Here is a 19,797-nt window from a genome sequence, read left to right as displayed (position 1 = left end):
TTCAGATAATTGATACAGATTTTGAACGCTATATTGAATAGAAAGACAAGAGAAATCTCCCCTTGTAGTAATAGGCACAATTCCAAAAACTTGTAATACAAGCCAAATATTAATCAATCAAAGTAACATGCCATTTTGCAAATGATCTATAGTAACCACCAAATGCAAGTATTTGAAAGTAAATTGACAGAAATCATTAGGCCTTCAGGTCAACTGCAACATACTGTAAACAGGAAAGTTTCCCAAGGGCATACTGCCTTTGTGCCAGGGAACCCCCATGCCTGACACAGACAAGGCACAGAGTCCAAACCGAGTGAGTGAATGAGCCCACGATGGCGACTTTGCAACTCCTCGTCTCCTTCCCTTATTGGCTGAAAGGAAGTCATGAATGTTCCAGGCATATATAAAGTTCTTGATAAATTCTTATTAAATGAAATGAATAATAATAATGGGATATACTCTATAGATGAAGTATTTATCTTCTCTCAGCCTCAGCTTCCTCATCTGTAAAACAAGTAGGACTGAGGTCCCACAATAAAGATTCTATAGTAAAGTTTCTAATAATGCGCCCATTTATAAAGTAACTAATATTTTCCTCTTCAAAAAAGAAATGTCCATTTAAAAATTTTAAGTCACAACAACATTCAAATGTTAAGAAATAGATATTTTTCTCCTACATCATATGATAAAGCCAAAAAAAAGAGAACTTTGACTCAGACTTCAAATAGAATGAAGTCACTTGAGAAATATGGTAGGGAGAGCAGAGCGAGTTAAAACACGACCACGTATGCTGGGAGCAAGTTTACCCCATATGATTCATGCATTTATTTTCACGCCACAGAATATTTACTTGTAGTAGAACTCACATTTGTAGACAAGTGCATTCTGAAAAGAGGCAAAGATCTAAAGAATATATTTCGTAAACAGACATATTGAAGCAAAAACAAGATGGATTGTATACTGTACTTTAGCAAAGAACTTGATTTCTTGTTCATAAGGGAAATGTTCTCCTTTGCTTCTGCTGCCACCATCTGTAGACAGGAAGAGTTTTTAGGTACATGTTGCATTTCAAACATTACAAGATATTCACCCAAAACGGAAAGTTTAGAACATATTGCTAAACGTGTCATACCACTAAATTGAACATAAAAAGCCAACCAAAAACATAAAGGCTAACTTTGGCAGTATAGTAAAAAAAAAAAAAAAAAAAAGGATTTTAAAAAATACCCAAGTCCAAATAAAAAGCTATTGAGGAGAGTCCATACACGTGGTAATGAGCACAAACACACTAGGGTAGCTTTGAGATCTTATTGGCATGTAGGAGGAAAACTGGGCATAGAAGAAAGTAAAAATCCCACATCTCCTTTCACTGAGAAAGAAGCTCACTGGGGTGAGGAAAGTGAGTGTAAGCTGAGTACACATAATTGGTTAGGTTTTAACCCTGGCTCCTAATAAAGATAGTCATTTCTTGGAGTGACTAAAAATTAAAGATTCCAATATCAACAAACCAATGAAAAAAATTGCAGGAAGCCAGCGCCTATGATGAGGGGGAAGATCACCACTGTAACATTAGGTTGGAAAATTGACCTTCTGCTGGAGAATAAAGAAGTTCACTGTTGTCAAAAGTTAATTTCCACAGCAAAGCAAAAAGGCCCAAGTTTTCCCCACGGTTTAGAAAATGATTTCAAGGTTAAGAACTGATTGACCTAATGCATTTACCTTAGAAGGTGGCGTTTCTTGCCTCCTTCATGAATATGGGAGGAGGTTTCTGGCATGTAAAAGAGGTAATAATGAACTATAATAACCAAGAAGATGTGTAGAACATACTGGATAGCCAAAAATTCCAGAATTGATATAAAGTTTTAGTAAAATTTGTACGCAAGAGTTTCCATATTTTATAAGAATCAAACTCACTTTTGCTTGAAAAAGTTCTTTTGCAAATAGAAATGAAAACAATTTGAGATATATATTATCAACTCTTAGACATAATTTCAGAGTAATTTTTAGAGAATTTAGGGTAATATTTTGTAATATCAGAAGAATGCTCTTCCCATGAATAAGTAAAAGAAAATGATGGTTTTTGAACACTTTCAAATTTCATTTTTTGTATCACTTTTGCACTAAATCTCTCTCAAGCATATTATACAAAATGGCAGAATCCATATAAAGGGCTTTCTCATATAAATTAAGTCAAGACAGAATTTTGCACATAGCTAAATCTGCTAATATTTTGGGGAATTAAAATAGGAAATATCTTTCCTTTCATTATACATTTTGATAAAAACGCTTAAGTGCAAAATATGAACAAGATTTGGAGAGAATATGATCTATGATATAATACAAAACTTAGAAAAAAGGCAAACGCATCTTCTTACTATCACCATTAGCCTATGTCTAAGAATGAATATATTAGAGACATATCGTGAAAGCAATACAGTGAAGGATAAAAGGAGAAGGCATTATAGAAGTTCTATTTGTAGTAACAATGAAAGATGAAAACCAAAATAAATGATGTGCGCAATCTCAGCTCTACCTGCTGCTTTAACAGAGTTCTTGCACAAAATTTGCCACAGCCATCTGAAAAAGCTACTTGTAACACCAGCAGCTGTAAAAAACCTCATTTTGTTGGGCTGTGCATTAATCTAGCCTTACTTTCTCCCCGGCATTCTGTCTATAAGACCCTCTACCCTATAAATTTGCCCTGCAGCAAGATTCCCACCATGCCCCGTACACAAACACTGCCATAGGTGGTTTATTCAGAAACTTGAATATAATGTGAATAAAGCCTAAACACATTTGACCCTCCAAAATGCTTTTTCTGCTATCCATGCAAAGGCAAAAACAAGCAAAACACAATTTTCTTGTTCCCTTCTCCAAATGATTACTCCTTCCTTCCCTCTTCTCCTCTCACTTGCCAAAAAGAAGACTGGTCCCACAGTTGTGACTCATATCGGATACTTTCCAATGTGGATCAGAAATTCTAATATTTAACTTTGTGCATAAAAGCTTCAAAAATACTCCATGGCCTCATTTTTGTTCTTTGGTCAAATTTCACTAATTCAGACTAATTTGGATGACTCATAAATCATATTTCTAAAAAATTTTGTTGTATGAGTTACAAAGAGATTACATATTATAAATTAGCTTGCATAATTGGCCTTTGAAAAACATGGTTAGGAAGAGAGCAAAAATAGAGCATTTGAACTGTAGATAAAGAGGCAGGTTGAAAGAGAGGGAGTTTCTTAAGAGAACCGACGCTCAGCTGGTTGGGACACAGGAAGCTAGGAACAAGAAAATATAAGAACTTGAATGCCTATGAATTTTAATCTGATACCGTACCCCAAACTGAGTATAAGTCCTAAAAAAACAGCAGCAAAAGGAGCCATTGGCTGATGAGGAGGGGTCTGTGGATGATGTATTGCTAAGGGATCTAGGACTGTGGGCCCTGAGGACAGGTGTTGAAAATAGAGAGAATGAGGATTAAAAAACAAAAACACAACGAGAAACAAAATCTGAAGAGTGGAAAAGAAAATAAAAGTGATAATCACCAGAAAAGCACACTGTTTTTCAAAAGGAACTAAACTCTACTTCCTTCTATCTTAATACCAACCAATGGCTGAAGGTGATCTGACATAAAGGTGACTATTAACAATTTCAGTTTTAATTCACCAGTGCTGAGGATGATCACAAAATAATAGAAGTGAGAGGACGCCGTCTTGATGATCTGTTCTGAATCTACGATTTAAAATAAGTTCTTTTTGTACTTAGGTGGCACTGGGCTAGATAGGGAGGAAGTCTTTGATTTTACTCGAAGAAGATAATAAAGTATTCTGCATTGCAGATACTCTAGTATAAACGTGTGTCCCTACAAAGGCTAAACTCAAGGCCTTTACATTGTCTAGAAATTCTGAGAATCCACTGAGTTTTAGCTTTTTTAATATCAGAGCAATTAATTTCATAAGGAAAGATTTAACTGTACCTTAAATTTTGATGTCCATCCAATGTATCTCTCAAAATGAAAAATCAATGCCAATAAACATTATAAGGAGAAAAGAATTATATGTTAGATGTTTTTTTACGATCTCAAAATTTACCCATCCCTGAGAACTGTGTTTGCCTATTGACTGCCACACTCTAGCTAGTACTAGGATGGATAGCAAGTGTTTATACCATCAGGTACAAAACATAAAGAGCCCAGTAGTCTATGCTGTTCTATACCTTGATGTTGTAAATGTTAAGAATAACAAAAACTGGGCTGTAGTATTAGGACGATGCTACCTACCAAACTCCAGGATATACTGATGGGCTTCATCCACATAACGAATGAGTTGCTGAAGGAAACTATAGGCAAATCGTTTCTCAATAGAAGGGGTGTCCAATTCCAGGTCCTTGAATCCTCTAGAACAGCAAAAATAAACTATGGAAACCAATATCTAGAAAGATTATTAGAAGGCAAAATTTTGTTGACAAAACTTTATATATATTATGTATATATAAATTTGGAAGGTTATCTAATATTCTTGTAGCTAAAGGCAAAATTGAGATTTAATTGATAAGGAATACTTTGCATCTGATATAGAACTATAGTAAATAACTCCATTACTATGCAACAAAATGTTGCCCTTAAAAGAAAAGGTGTCAGTTTTGCTTAGAGATTTTGCCTAAATGACGGATGGGGATTTAATGTAAGTAGCAAAAGGAACTCAGTTATGTGCAAATAGCTAAGGGCATTAATACTTCTGATGTGTGTATTCTGAACATGCTAAATAGCAGCTCTAAGGTTGAAACAGATCGTTGAATTCATTTTCAGCATTAAGTCTGATAGGGATATTTAAAGATTCAATCTTGTAATAAGAATGTGTAATTGAAGTAGATATTTTTACCTGGATACAACATATCCGTTGATCTGCAAGAACTTGAGGATGTCCTGTGCTTTTTCCCTATCCTTGGCTTTCTCTTTGGCTGTCAGTGTATCATAGGGTACCAGCAGGGGATGGTTTCCACCTCCTAAGAGAATGTCAAGACGAGAACACAGCACAGTAATTAGAAAATAATCTAAAATGAGATACAGTGGCATGTACAAGAGGACCACACTACAGAACTTCTGGTATCCTCTAATTATAGATAGAGTATTTAGGACTCATATAAGACTCTTCCTTATCTAGTGCCTTTAATGTTCCAGTTAATTTAGGAAAGCTGTTCAAAGAAAGACTGTGCATATGCCTTCTAAGAGGCAATTAACACATGAACATACAGGCATTTGTAATATGAAGTGTCGATAACACGTGCTAGTGATGACACAAGGAGGGAGAAGAAGCTGTGTTCTCCTCTGCAAATTCACAGGAACTCAGAATGTAGAGAGTGTAAATATGCACTAAAACGTGCACAGTTGGATCTAGTAAAATTATAAAATTATAAATATAAAGTATATTTCAAGAGCTATACTTCATTTTCTACTCCACAGAGAGAAGAAAAAAAATGCCTTAAATCTGGAATTTTTATTATGCCTCTTAGATCAGAAAGTACTTTATAGTTACATATTTCTAAATACACAAAACCCATGCTTAGATTGCTAAGTTATAAGTTGATGTCTCCTAAATATCTAATAAGAGTAAATACATACTTGATATGATTAATAATTTTCACGAGTCTAGGTTTCTAGTATACCTATTCTGGTAAGAAATACTAAAAGCATTCCTTTAGATTTAAAAATTCTAGGAACTATTCAAATTAAAAAAATAATAATGAGAAAAACATTCATAAAACTATAAATTTTGTAAAAATTTTTGTAAAACATAAAAATTTCAAAAAATGCACTGGTAATTCCAGATGGAAAAATTGGGTACAAAATATGCTATTAAAGCAGCAGGCAAAATGAACAGCATGGTCTGCCCCAAATCTAAAGTTTACAAAACACTTATGGGAATGGGAATATAGTTTGTGAAACATAACTGTTAAGGGAATTCCAGAATAAAATAATTGAAAATAAACATTTTCTTTGAATTATGGTGACAACATAGAGCCTATTAAATCAGTGTCCAGTGTAGTTTAGCCAGGAGCTACTAAAACAAGCATAACTGTCGAATTTGCCCCACATAGAAACAAAGGAAAGGAGAAAATGCCGTGCGTGCTTTCCGTAAGCTGGCTTTACTGAGAGTGCCATCGACAGAAATGCAGTCACACACGGAATCTCATGACCATTAGGTGACACTCTACATTCATAAATGCAAAGGGAGAGTCAAGAGCTACCAAGCTAACAAATACTAAACCTATTAAGGTGCCATCAGTTATTTTATAGTATGATGCTAACAGTACCAAGGATAACACAATTGTCAGAAGACAATTTTGTGAAAAGCAAGGACACTGAATATGTTACTAAGTGCACTGGGAATAAATTTGACTTCTTGCATAATCAAAGATGTAACTTAGGATATTTTATGAAAAAAATTGTAAATCAAACACCTAATTTAATCGTCCTGCGATCATTACATATTTTGAACTCCACTATTGCATTAGTCCTTTATTCCTAGATAGTTATACTAATTTGGCAACTTAATTTGAAATCCACAATGATTTTGGAGTCAGATACTAATAGGTTACTCATTTCTCTGGGGAAAGTGGGTAGAGAGAGAGAATAACGTTTATACTTTAAAAATCCTAAGAACATAAACTACTCTCTGACTCTAAAACTGTTCTGAACTAGATAAGGCAGGTATTTCAAAGTCAGCCAGCAGACTAGAAGTTATGTCCTTGCTGCGCCGCTTAACAGCAGTGTGGCTACCTTGTTCTTCCAACCTGCATCCTGCCCATTTATAATATGAATGTGTGGAAGGGAGGGAAAGAAAGTGTGGAAGGATGTGAGAAGCAAAAGAAAATGCAGTAATTCCTAGGACACTGCTTCAAACATCGAGCACTGGCTCATGAGCTCATTCACGCTGAAGTGTCAAAACTGCTTGACACCAGAGCTGTCCTTGGCTTGGTGATGGATCATCACAGCCTCAAATACTTGAAGTGGTAGTGGGGAAAGGAAACTAAAAAAGAATGCTAGTTCTTTATGTTTTTCACTAATTTGGGAGCACTAATAATATTTTTTGGACTTTCACTCTTTTATTTCTATTAATGATAGACTCCTTATGCTGCCTGATTTCCCCCCAAACTCTCCTAGATTCTTAAAGCAGATTGAGAGGGCACTGAGGAACAGACAACCTGGGCGAGCAAAAGAGGAAATTTTCCTCAGATTTTTCTAAAGCAGATTAATCTTCCGCACACAGAAGCAGCAATGATAAAAGATGGGGTGGTAACTAAAGTGTGCAGCTTCCGCACTGGCTCTTTTTAGGTGTCTCGGTGTCTGATTGACTAAACAGCTATTTCAAGTTCTCTTCTTATTCCTGACTTCCTATGCTTCTCTCCAGCTTTTTCTCTCTCATTCGCTCTCTCTCTCTCTCTTACACACACACACGCACGCACATGCACACCCGACAGGCACCAAGGCATAGGGTGGGTGAAAGGCACCTCCCGCATTCCCACCCAGATCTTCTCAGCAGTGGAAGCAGAGTTGTCAGGACACAAGTTGGCTGTTGAAGTCTCCGGGAGAGAGAACAAATTTAAGAAAACACACATGTATTATCCTTCCTAAAATTGTTCACAGTCTCTAGTCTATCTTCTCTCCAAAACTCATTCCTGCTTCATTAGTCTCAATAACATAAAAGCTAAGATCTAGTGCTGTATATTTCAATACCTTTCCTATTGGTTTGCTGTTTTGGTCCTTAATAACGACTTTCTCCTTTAAAAAGAGAAGCCTGTGTGGAATGAGCAGAACGATTGAAGAGTTGGTGGGCTAATTTTTCTATCTCGTCATTTAGACCACTGCAACGATGCTTGTCTTCCAACCACACAACATGAATTTGGACCAATACAAGCTGGATGCAGAGGTATGGATGTCTCATTTATGAGCAGTGTGCTTTAAAGAAAGCACGCTCTATAGACATGTGTAATGGCTGGCCCAGAAATTAAAGAACAATGATGATTTTGTAGCATACTTATTTAGAAGAGCAGTAATAAGATAGCAACTTATTACTATTAATTTTAACCAAACCGTAGTGAGTGAAACATACTTTGAAAAAGAGGAATAGATTTTTTTCACGTAATCTGCTTGTGTAACAAATAGTGATTTTATTTACTGGTCACGTGGACAACATCCCTTTAAGAATTTCACTAAGCAAAACTTGGGGTTCTGTGGCTCAGCCAGCCAGCCATCCATTCGTAAGTCAGCCAAGCAACTAATCATTCCTTTAACGAAGATTTATGGAATGTTTCTAGAAAAACAGGCCTAGCTCTGAGCCAAATTTTGGAATAAGCAATTTTGGCATATGGACTCCTCTCTGCTCGTTTCTACGACCATTTCTAATTTGTGTTACTGTGTTTCTAAGCGTTTGGTACTTGGTGCCATCCTTCAATATCACAACTATTCCTATCACCATGAAATAGCCCCACCCTTCAAAATTATCTCTCTCTATATTCTTGCCTATAACAACAAACAAAAAGTAGTTTCTTGGTGCCCAAAACTGGATTAGAAAAGTAACAGAAGTTGTGGCCCTAAACTTGAAACAATTATATTCTCACTGGGGGAAAGAAACTCACATAGGAAGTAACTAAAACGAGCATACACACACATTATAAACAATATGCGTATAGTGTAATGTTGAATAAATAACAGTGAAAGAGATCATCAGTGTGTGATGCATTCAAGTGTTAAGAAAATATTTATGCAAATAAGTTAAGAAAAGATTTGAGAAATGACTAAGAATATTAGGTCATTTTAGTATTTTAAAAAGACAGCAAAGAGCAAGCAAAAGCAAGTAAGAGACATTAACATAACTGGACTAAACAAAACAGAGAGGCTGGGAAGGGAAACAGAATGGGATGAGACAGACATATTTAAGTTGGGGATGGAAGTCAGTGAGGGAGGGCCAAGTAATTAACAGAACACCTCAGGTATTAGGATGAGGAGTATAGATATCTACATGATTAAATCGGCGAAAGAGAGCCACAGAAACTTTGAGACACAAAGACATATACACCAGTGGTCGGGAAATTACAGAATTTCCACTTAAAACATTACAGGTATATTTGAACCATTCCAATAAAATAAATATATAATGAGATCTTGTGCTAAAAGATCACATATTCATGCAATCAACCGCCGATTTCTTTTTTCATGAGGAATTTTAGAAAATGTTACCTTTGGACTCCAGTTCCAGTTTCTTTTTCTTTGCCCATATATTATGGTAGTTTTCAGCCATCATTTCTGCCATAGCCTTAAATGAAAGAAATATTTAGTAACTGAGTTATAACATGAGTAGAAAAGGATGACTTTGCTTTCTAACATGTAATATCAAAACATACTTTCAATTAATAAATCATAGCATGTTGGTGCTAAAATACATCTAAAAGATAAGCAAACGTAACTATCTCATTCGGAATCTGAATCCCAGAGAATTCCAATGATCTGCGAAATGATGCAGTAGGAAACAGCAGCGGTGATTTGATGGGAATGGCCACTGTTACTTATAATGTTTAAAGACATGTTTCATTAATGCAATAAGTTACGAACTTTAACCAAAAAAAAAAAGATGTATTTACAAGTTCTTATTTTAATTTCCAAAGCTTTAAAAGGAGATCTAAACTTTATTGAACACTGAATGCAAAGAACATTAGATGGACAGCCTAGATCAACGTCTGCCCATACCAGGTGAGAGGCCTTGGACAGGAGACCTTGGACGAGCCAAATCAACCTTTCTGTGGCCTTTTGGATTTTGGCATGATTGTCTCTAAGATTCTTCTCACTTTTGATTTTCAAGTTTACTATGTCATTTTAATACATTCATACAGGAGCAAGGACAAAGGGCAAGCCAAACAATTTAACAATACATAGATTTTATCTTTATATACTTATTTCTGTTGGACTAGTACTAACAATGCCAATATCATTGTTTGATCATTATATCGACCTGTTAACTTATGCTCCATGGCAACAAATTTTATCTTTCACTCAAATCAGCCATTTCAAAGTACATTCCTTACTGACAAAGGAGAATAGAAAAAGCTGTGGATGGAGCAAGCAAACTGTCATCAGTTTCCCTGGAGAAACAACTTAAAATACATATTCTTTAATAAGTAATTAAGGTGATCCTTGAACAGAGCATTACTAATTACAGATTTACTCTCTTCTCACACATAGCTATTTAATTATTATATTCGGATTTTTTAATGGATATTATCTTTAAAGAAAATGTGTTATCTAGAGGAAACAGTCTAGAAAAGTTATATCAAGTTTCATAGCATTAAAAAGTTGGGGTATAGTATCTATAAATTTCCATGGACCCTTTATATGATCACCAAATTCAAGAAATTCATGCTGCAAATACATGCAGGAAAGGGTTACAGTATGCTTTTTAAAAATGAAATTTGCAGAATATTTTTAAAAGTTAATAGTACTTACATGCAGATCTCTGGATAGCGTGACATTGCTCATGTCAATGGCTCGGGGGCTATAACCATGGGCAGCATCTACAGAAACCTAGATAATTTATGAGAAAAAATAGTGTCTCATTAAAAACCCCTAGTGCAGAGAGACTTATGAGATACTTTAGAAATATAAGGCTAACAAACTTCCAAACGTAACGTTTCCTCAGATAAAACTGGCAAGTATCTAAAGAAACTGATTTTGCAAATGTGTCTAGCAAGTAAAATTATATTGGAAGTCTGACAATTATTCATGATTGAATAATACATCCCAGTATCTTAGGAATTGCCAAAGGCTAATAATCAGAATTCAACCAATTGTGCAATGAATCCAAGATTCTGAAATATTACCTTAGTCAAAGGATCATTGTATCCTTGAGCTTCTTACAAATTCTAATTGGCTGCAATGAAATTTACTCTTCCTCATGCAAACAGTAATCAAAAAGGGCAATGCTTACAAATGTCTTTTTTTTTTTTTTTTGAGGAAGATTAGCCCTGAGCTAACTGCTGCCAATCCTCCTCTTTTCGCTGAGGAACACTGGCCCTGAGCTAACATCCATGCCCACCTTCCTCTACTTTATACGTGGGATGCCTACCACAGCATGGCACACCAAGCAGTGCCATGTCTGCACCCGGGATCTGAACTGGTGAACCCCGGGTCACCGAGAAGCGGAACGTGGGTACTTAACCGCTGCACCACCGGGCTGGCCCCTACAAATGTCTTTATGGGCCAAATGTTAAGATAAAATAAAACAAATTTTTTAATTTTGAAAGTCCATCACATTAGATGATTTACAAAGATATCCTCAATAACCAGAAGACTTAATTTTTAAATGATGGCATTTTTAAAATGAAACATATTTTCTCATCAACTGTAAGAAGGTTTCACTTACTGTCCTGAGCTCTTACCTCCTTCCACCCAATGACGTATTATGTGAACGTGTATCATAGAAATGAGCTCTGGTTCATGATTATAAATCTAAAATTATATCTAGACATATTTCATAATTGCATATATTCTCTTGTTAGGCATGAATAAACAAAAGACTAAAATACAACGTACAATATAGCTTATATCCATGCTTGTAAAACAAAAGGGAGGCGATTATATGCTCTTATTAGTAACAGGTCATGGGCTATACTGAATTGACTGGTCAGTTTTTACTGAACCCTGGCTTCTGTACCTTCTCCACTGCCCAGTACCATTTAATAGTGGAATAGGTAATAAAATCACATTTTTTTTTCTCCTTTAACTATTCCTGAAAGGAAATTGAGACTTAAAGAGCTTAAGTGACTCAGTCAAGGTCACAGAGCTAAAAATCTGAGCAGGCAGGGTTCCAACCCAGGCTGTCTGACTATAGACTTACTTCTCTCTCACTGTCACTTCTTATGTCCTCAACATATTACAATATATTTCTTTCCTCACTAATCTACTATAACTGTCTTCTCAAACGTTATCAGTTTCCAAGTTGCTAAATTCAGTCCTGTTTCCAGCCACCACTGGCCCTTCTAGATTTGAGGCTACTAACCACCAGTCAGCATTCCGCTCATTTCATGAATGCCATGAAACCACTCTCCACCCCCGGCTCTGCTCAAACACTCTGACCTCTTTTCCTCAGATTCTTTCTTTGGCTCCTCTTCCATAAATTACCTTTAAATATTTGTGGTTTTCTGGGTCCACTCTTCAGTAGTTTCTTTCTTTATTCTAAATGCTTTCTCTAGGTGTCCATATCTATTTTAAATATCTAACTTATTGACCATTTTTTAATAAACCACAAATCAATCTGTCTAGCCTAACATTGCTCCTGTGCTCTAGGCTTACGTTTTCAACTATTCGTTACCATCTCCCTTTGGGATTCCACATCTATATTAATTTTCTATTGCTATAAGAGGTCACCACAAATTTAGTGGCTTAAAATATCACAAGGCTGTGAGAAGTCTGACACAGGTCTCAGTGGGCTAAAATCAAGGTCAGGAGGGCTGTGTTCCTTTCTAGAAGTTTTATGGAAGGGTCTTTTCCCTGTCTTTCCCAGCTTGTAAAGGTCACCCACATTTCTTGGCTCATGGCTCCTTTCTTCCGTCTTCAAAGCTGGCAACATTGCAGCCCTCTAACCATTCTTCTGTAGTCACGTCTCCCTTGTCTGCAGCCAGAAAAGCTATTCCACTTTGAAAGATCCCTGTGATTACATTGGGCACACCAATAATTCAGTGTAATCTCCCTCATCTCAAGGTCTTTACCCTTGATCACACTGGCAAACTTAATCACACTGGCAAAGCCCAAGTAAAGCAACATTCTCACAGATTTCAGTGATTGAGGAATCATTTTTGGGAGCCATAATTCTGCCTAACATCACAACTAAAATCAAATTCATTATTCTCTTCTTGCCTTACCCCAGAACTGCTGTGTTTGCTACCTCATCTAACATAACCACCCGCCTGGTAGCCCAGTCCAGACCCAGGGCAATCATCTTTGATTACTCCTCTTCATGCACTATCACATACCGGTTAATCACAGAATTCTTTCCCTTCTACTTCAAAAATATCTATGGGATACATTCACTTCCTTCCAGTTCCATTCTTTTCTCTAATTCAGATATTTAATGTTTAAGTTTTGCTTTGTGGGATGTCTACAATACCCTTCTCAGGAATTTGTCTTTCCCCCTTCAAACTCCCCACTCTCTGATGCATTCTCTATTGTGTTGTCAGAATTATATTTCTAAGATATTTCTTTTACTATTTCCTGAGTGATAAGCCTTTCCACTGTACAGTAAAAATCTGCAGGCATAGGCTGAGCCTATTCATCTTAGTATTCCCAGGGTGTGGCACAGCCATCTTTCATCAACTTTAGGATTATGAAATCATTCCTAATCTCACAGATAGTGAAATATAGCAAACATGTATCTTAAAACTGATAAAAAAAAAGTATTTGACTTTCCGTTTTTGTTGAGTAAATGAAAAAAATACAGCTGATATCAATAACTTTATTTGTTTCTAAAATAAAATTCCCAATATTTAATATCCTCTTAGACCATGTTCCTTATAAAAACTGTAATTTACATCCTTTTAGCTTTAGATTAAATTATTGAGGCTGATTTAAAGAAGTATAAGTAGATATTTATTTATTCACAGACAGAGTCTTTTTACGTTTTTCATGACTTATTTTTCTCCTTTACACACACAGAAGTCAGAAGACTTGCCAGGTCTTCTATAATCTCAAGTTACCTAGAATATATACCATCTCTGAACTAGGAGCTTTAATGTTAACTTAATTAATTCTAGTCATATTAGCAATAATAATAACAACAACCATGTGAATAGTTATGAGCAAGGCACAAAGATTATCTCATTTAATCTTTAGAACAACTCTGAAAAGTAGATATTACATTTTACCAATTTAAAATGAGAAAAAAAGAAGTTGAAGAGAATTAAATAATTTTAAAAGTCCTTATATCATGTAAATAGTAAACAGCAGAATCAAGTTTTGAAAGTAATTCTGTCTGACTCCAAAGCACTTATCAGATTTCTTAAAATGGCTCCCAGTGTCCTCATGACTTGGCTCCTGAGTCCCCACCCGCCCCCCGGCCTCCTTGTTACTCACTCAGCTGCAACCTCACTGGCTTCCTGGATCCTCACATATATCAAGCCACACTCCCCACTTATCACATGTGTGCTGCTTAGAACATTCTTCCCCCAAATCTGTATAACTTCTTCACCTCTTTCAAGTCCCTATTTAATTTATCTTCTCTGAAGGTCAAATCCACTCTGACAACCCTATATAAAACTGCAACTCGTCCCCGAAGACTATCCAACCCCCTTCCCTCTGCATTCCCAATCTGTCTTTGCATATTGATTTTTTTTTCTATAATATTTATATTTTGACACAGGGTACAATTTACTTCTATCTATTGTTTACTCTTCCCATTAGAATCTACACCCCATGAGAGCAGAGATGTTTGTCTATTTTGTTCACTGATCTATATCCATTGGAACAGTTTAGAATAGTGCATGGAACATGGTAGCTGCTCAATACATATCTGTTGAAAGAATGAATGAATCATTCTTCTCTCTTAGCCTGAGTTTTAGTTCTAGATGGGCAACACGTTCCAAAGTTTATTCCCACCTCCCTCTCCCTCCCAGGTTACAAACAAGCTTGTTTAGTTATTTCTTTTTCTTTGAGATACTCTGAAACTTTGTCTCAAAAAAAATTTTGATCTCTTTAAAAACTTTAAACCATATTCCAAATACAGAAGTAACTTGATTAGTAATTCTCTTATGCTTAATAATTGCATCATTCAGCACAGATATTGAGGTTACAAGCTTATTTTAAATTTTTTAAAATAGTTTACACTCTACAGTTGTAATATTGAAAACCAGATACAGGATAAGAAATTGGAATTCAGGGGTAAATAAGCAATTTTGCATAACCTATGGAGCATGCCTAAGATTGTCAGAAATGTCTCCTTTTGTGCTGACTTTGAATGACCGAGACCATTAAGCCAAAATCTACCCATTTAGCTCCTCTCTAATTGGCCAGTGTCTCCTCGCTTCTAATTCTATCAGCATTTATATACTCTAACCTATACCCTATCAAGTTGTTATTGGCTTTTGTCCATGCCCTTATGTTGCCTTAATAAGCAAATTACAAGCCTCTAACTGAGTAGTAAATTTCCTGCAATCATGATTCATGTCTTCCTGTGGTGTTCATGGTAAACAAAAGACATTAATAACTTTATCGATCCACATAAAAATAATGATAATTATTAGGTCTAACATTTATTGAAATATAGCCAGTCACTCTTTTAAGTGATTTATAAGCTTTATAACATTTAATCCTCACAATAATCTTTTAAAGTAGATGCCCTTATCTGCTTCATTTTAAAGATGAGAACACTGTAGCACAGAGAGGTTAACCAGTGTGCTTGAGCACACATAGCCAGCTACTCAGTGATGAGGCCAAGATTTCAACCCAGGCAGGTTGTGCCAGATCCTGCTGAGTTAAACACAGACCATTTCTGCCTTTCAGAGGGAGTACTGAGCCCCAGTGGAAGGAAGCTGAGAATACCAGGCTCCAGAATCATGTCAACAAGTGATCTCAATTCATCCATCTATATTTCTTACTATAAACTGATGCCATAAAAGTGTTCCTTAATTTATTCAAAAGAGTTTATCTATTACATAATTGAAAATACCTTTATAATCCCATGGGAAATCAGTAATGGACAGAAGTAATGGAGAAAAGAAAAGAAGTTTGGTAAGATGATAGTTGAAAAAGAGGATAATACTGTCAGGTTAGTAATTAAGAAATGACCATCTATTACAACATTTCAAATAACGTTGGTTTATGCTTAAAGGACATTTGAGTGAAAATCATGACAAGGATTATAAATACATTTGTGGCATTGGTTGGATTTTGCTCTCCATTTCTGATACGGACAGAAACATTCTTTCTTTACTACTAATAGGTCAAAGTACTACAAATGCAAACATGCTATTTTACTTAGCATTAATTAAATGCTCTCTGGAATATTTAAATAATAATAGTAATAATAATAGATATCATTTACTGAGGCAAATAGATTAAGTAACATGCCTGATGGCACATTTCTAGAAAGTGGGGTCCCAGGATTGTGGTCCACTCCCAGAGCCTTCCTTCTTAATCTACACACAACAGCTTTGGCACACTGAAATCACATAGGAGATTTAACAATATATACCATACATCACACATGTCCCTCTGAAAGTCAGTGAGACTTAAGAGATGGTTATATAAATATCAGTTGATAGAATCTATTGAGGGCTTAACGTGCACTGAAAACTATACTAGGAGCTAAGGCGGGAGAAAGGAAAAGAGGAAATAAATACGACATTTACAATTTTAAATTAGAGCTTTTAAATTTTGCTATTGAGGCCAGAGGGGGAATCTACCATATTTTTTCCAGAAAAGCTTAAAGTCACCTGCATTCTTTAGTAATTTCCTTTTTTCCTATCAAACTTACAGGGAAAGTAAAGAGACCATTCCATTCTCTGCACTCTGTAGCACCTGTACACACCACCAGTCTAATCCTTACTCTACTAGACTGCAGTAGGTTTAACTTGACAATCTAAAGCCAAAGTGAGAGTCTTAAGATGAGAACTGGATCTTCTTATCTTTGCATTTCTTTTGCCTAGTACACAGTTTGTGCTCAGTATTTGTTGAAACAGATTAAAACAAAATGTAATCTAGGTAGAAACGTGTGCATACATGATAAAAAGGTAAAATACGCCTTTACAGCCTCCACCCACATGATACTTATTTAAGAGAATTTAATGTAAAATATGCGCAAATCAGAACTTAATCCATTTAAAAGTATATTTCAAATATGAAGTATGTGAAGTATATACTTTGAGTACCCTCATTTTCTTTCTTCAAAAGCGTAATCTGTATAAATGGCAATAATAAACACAATATTTTGTTTAACCCAAACATAGTGGCCTGAGCAGTCTGGAAAAGGAAAATGACAGGTTTAGCTCCCAGGAGAAATGAAAGGTCCAGAGGCAAGCAGCTCAGTGACCTTGTGACTAGATTTTAATAGTTGATATTTGGTCCCCACCTTGAACCACAGGTGCTCCAGGTCAAGGCTGTGCCTTAGCCTGCCATCTTGAGGACTGGAGCCCCACAGCTAGCGCCTTGCTAAGTTGACCAGCCTTCCTTGACACGGCCCACTAGCAACACACTCTCTGAATTCTTGCTCTGCCTGTCTGGTTGCATATCTCCCCTGTGCAAATGGACAGGTGCTCAAGTTCACTTATGTGGAACATCCACGGAGGTTCTAGATCTGGAGCACTACTGTCTGACCACCCCACTGCTCCCTAAGAACCAACCTCCAATTCTTACTGGAAAGGAGACAAAAGCTCTAAAGACCACATAATTGTAGGCAATGAACACTTTCTACAGCCTTCACTAGCAAAACTTCAACACCTTACCATTGGGTACTGCTTTACATACCAGCCAGGAAAAGTATGACCTGATATATAAACTCCAGCACTTTAACCAAGACTTAACCTCTTAAAACGAAAGAAAAAGGAACATGGTTTTTCCCCTTCTAAACTTTACATTAGTCTTCAGAATTTTCAAATTACTTGTTGTGGAAAACCCAATAATTAAATAAAGGATTAAAATTATTTTAAAATAACATAAACAGTGGATTCATCACTGCGATTCTTACCTGGCTTGTCTGAGAAATACGACGAGTCCGGTTATAAAGGGCCATGCTGTCTCCCTCCCGTGTTCTCTCAATTCTCCAACCCCAAGCCAGCATAGTTTTCAAAGATTCTTTGATTGGCCAGCGATAAATTTCTTTTTCCTAGAGACAAAAAGAAAGAGGAAGAAAACAAACAAATGGGATATTACGAACCTAAATGAAAATAAAAATATTTAACGCGTTGTTCTGAAATAGACTGTCTCCATTTAAAAAAAAATTTGATTGGCATGGTTACTTTAAAAATTAAAAAAATTAAAATTCTGAAAAGCAGAGTGTGAATTGAGATCTAGTTTCACTAATGCTGCTAAAAGAGATTCTAGCTTATTATGGCATGGAGGTTCATTGCCTTTAGCTTCCCAGCTCCTGAGACTTTAGATAGAACCTAGAAAGGAGAAACACAATTAGGAAAAAGTGCCAGATTACATGATACATGCGTGAAGGCTTTTCTACCATCTGAATAAATAGAGAAGTAACTCTTCCTCCATCAACACCAAGCTAGAAAATCTTTCTCATTTCATTTGTCAAGATATTGACTTCCTCCCAAAGAAGTAAAACATATGAAAACTTGTAAATAATAAGCATATTGAAATATTATTTCATCATCCCTCATCAAGAAACTCTTAAGAATGGTAAGAATATTTTCTAAAGTCCTTAGAAATATAGGAGATGAATAAAAATCAAAAAGGAATAGAACAATATTAAGTGGAGAAGAGAACAATCAATTAAATCCTGACAGGAAATGGGAATAGAGAGAAAAAGATAAAAGGTAAAAAAAAAATGAGACCTTTGAATAAAGGTAAAAATAGTATATATAAAATACACATTTTAATAAGAAATTACATAACAAAGAAAAAATTTTGAAAAGATATTAGAACTTACATAACCTAAAAAATCCCTCACCTTTTCAGATAATAGTTTATATGGCTTCATTAATGGTTGAACTTTAGATGAGTCTGAATATATTTCTCCATAAATCCATCCATTTGCCAACTAAAATAAACAAACATCAAAATTGTTTTACGTGGTTTTTTTTTAAGATTTTATTTTTTCCTTTTTCTCCCCAAAGCCCCCCAGTACATAGTTGTATATTCTTCGTTGTGCACCCTTCTAGTTGTGGCATATGGGACGCTGCCTCAGCGTGGTTTGATGAGCAGTGCCATGTCCGCGCCCAGGACTCGAGCCAACGAAACACTGGGCCGCCTGCAGCGGAGCGCGCGAACTTAACCACTCGGCCACGGGGCCAGCCCCTTATGTGTGTTTTTAACTTTAGAGAGTATAGATGTGCATGTGTCTAAGTGTGTATTTGGTAAAATAAATCTAAAATGAACCAAAATAACGATTAAGGTTTGAATTTTATCCAGCATAAGTCAATATAAAGATTTCTATCCTAATCAATACTATTTTGAGTAATCACCTGAGACAAATCTGTTTATCCAGAGATTAAAAACACCCCGTGGTCCTTGAACAGACCCAGGTCTGTGCTGGTGTCAATCAGCTCTCCCCCGGGAGGAGGCTGCAGGTCACAGGGCCCCTGTGATATTTATTCTAGTACCTCTTGGGACCCTCACCTGTTACGCGTGTATTTGAAACACTCCTTTTAAACAGGAAAACTAGAGTATGCCATTTTATTTGGAAGCTTCCCTAAATAATGCTGCTTGTTTCCCCCACTCCTACATCCAATTATCTTTCAACACATTTGTTCCAATTATTTTGCCTGTATAATTTCATACATATCACTGTTTCCCATATCACATCTGCCTAGGGAATCTAGGTAACTAGACAGGACAGACCAATCCTGCTGTCTTCTCCATCGCCACGCCCACCAGCTCAGTACTTACTAGTCTTTACATAAAACCAACACTTCACTCTTACTGATTCACCTAGTAAGTCAATTAAATTACTGAAGAAAGAGTCACACGTTTATCAAAACCAAAAGATGGTTTCTCAGAGGGAGCAGGGACTGGGTTGGTCAGGACAAGGATTGAAGCCTCATGTGAAGTCTAGCAGAATGATACTGAGTTGCTGCCTAACA

The 19,797-nt window shown here is 36.1% G+C and overlaps 1 protein-coding gene across 4 annotated transcripts in view; it reads right to left on the bottom strand.

Annotated features, from left to right (window-relative positions):
• RYR2 (ryanodine receptor 2) overlaps positions 1–19,797 on the bottom strand; it is a 678,741-nt gene that overhangs the window by 144,396 nt on the left and 514,548 nt on the right. For 3 of the 4 annotated variants that reach the window (XM_046653495.1, XM_046653496.1, XM_046653497.1), the window contains exons 55-61: positions 18,666–18,755; positions 17,730–17,867; positions 10,502–10,579; positions 9,242–9,317; positions 4,884–5,007; positions 4,283–4,398; positions 967–1,031 (exon numbers count right to left, since the gene is read on the bottom strand). In XM_046653495.1, the coding sequence (XP_046509451.1) occupies positions 967–1,031; positions 4,283–4,398; positions 4,884–5,007; positions 9,242–9,317; positions 10,502–10,579; positions 17,730–17,867; positions 18,666–18,755 (687 nt within the window). The remainder of the gene's footprint in view (positions 1–966; positions 1,032–4,282; positions 4,399–4,883; positions 5,008–9,241; positions 9,318–10,501; positions 10,580–17,729; positions 17,868–18,665; positions 18,756–19,797) is intronic. The other variant, XM_046653498.1, reaches the window with a different exon arrangement.

The sequence above is a fragment of the Equus quagga genome, chromosome 2 (assembly GCF_021613505.1).
Source record: "Equus quagga isolate Etosha38 chromosome 2, UCLA_HA_Equagga_1.0, whole genome shotgun sequence".
Classification (NCBI taxonomy): Eukaryota; Metazoa; Chordata; class Mammalia; order Perissodactyla; family Equidae; genus Equus; species Equus quagga.
Note: the sequence above shows the minus strand (reverse complement) of the source record. Positions and strands in the feature narration are given on the sequence as shown.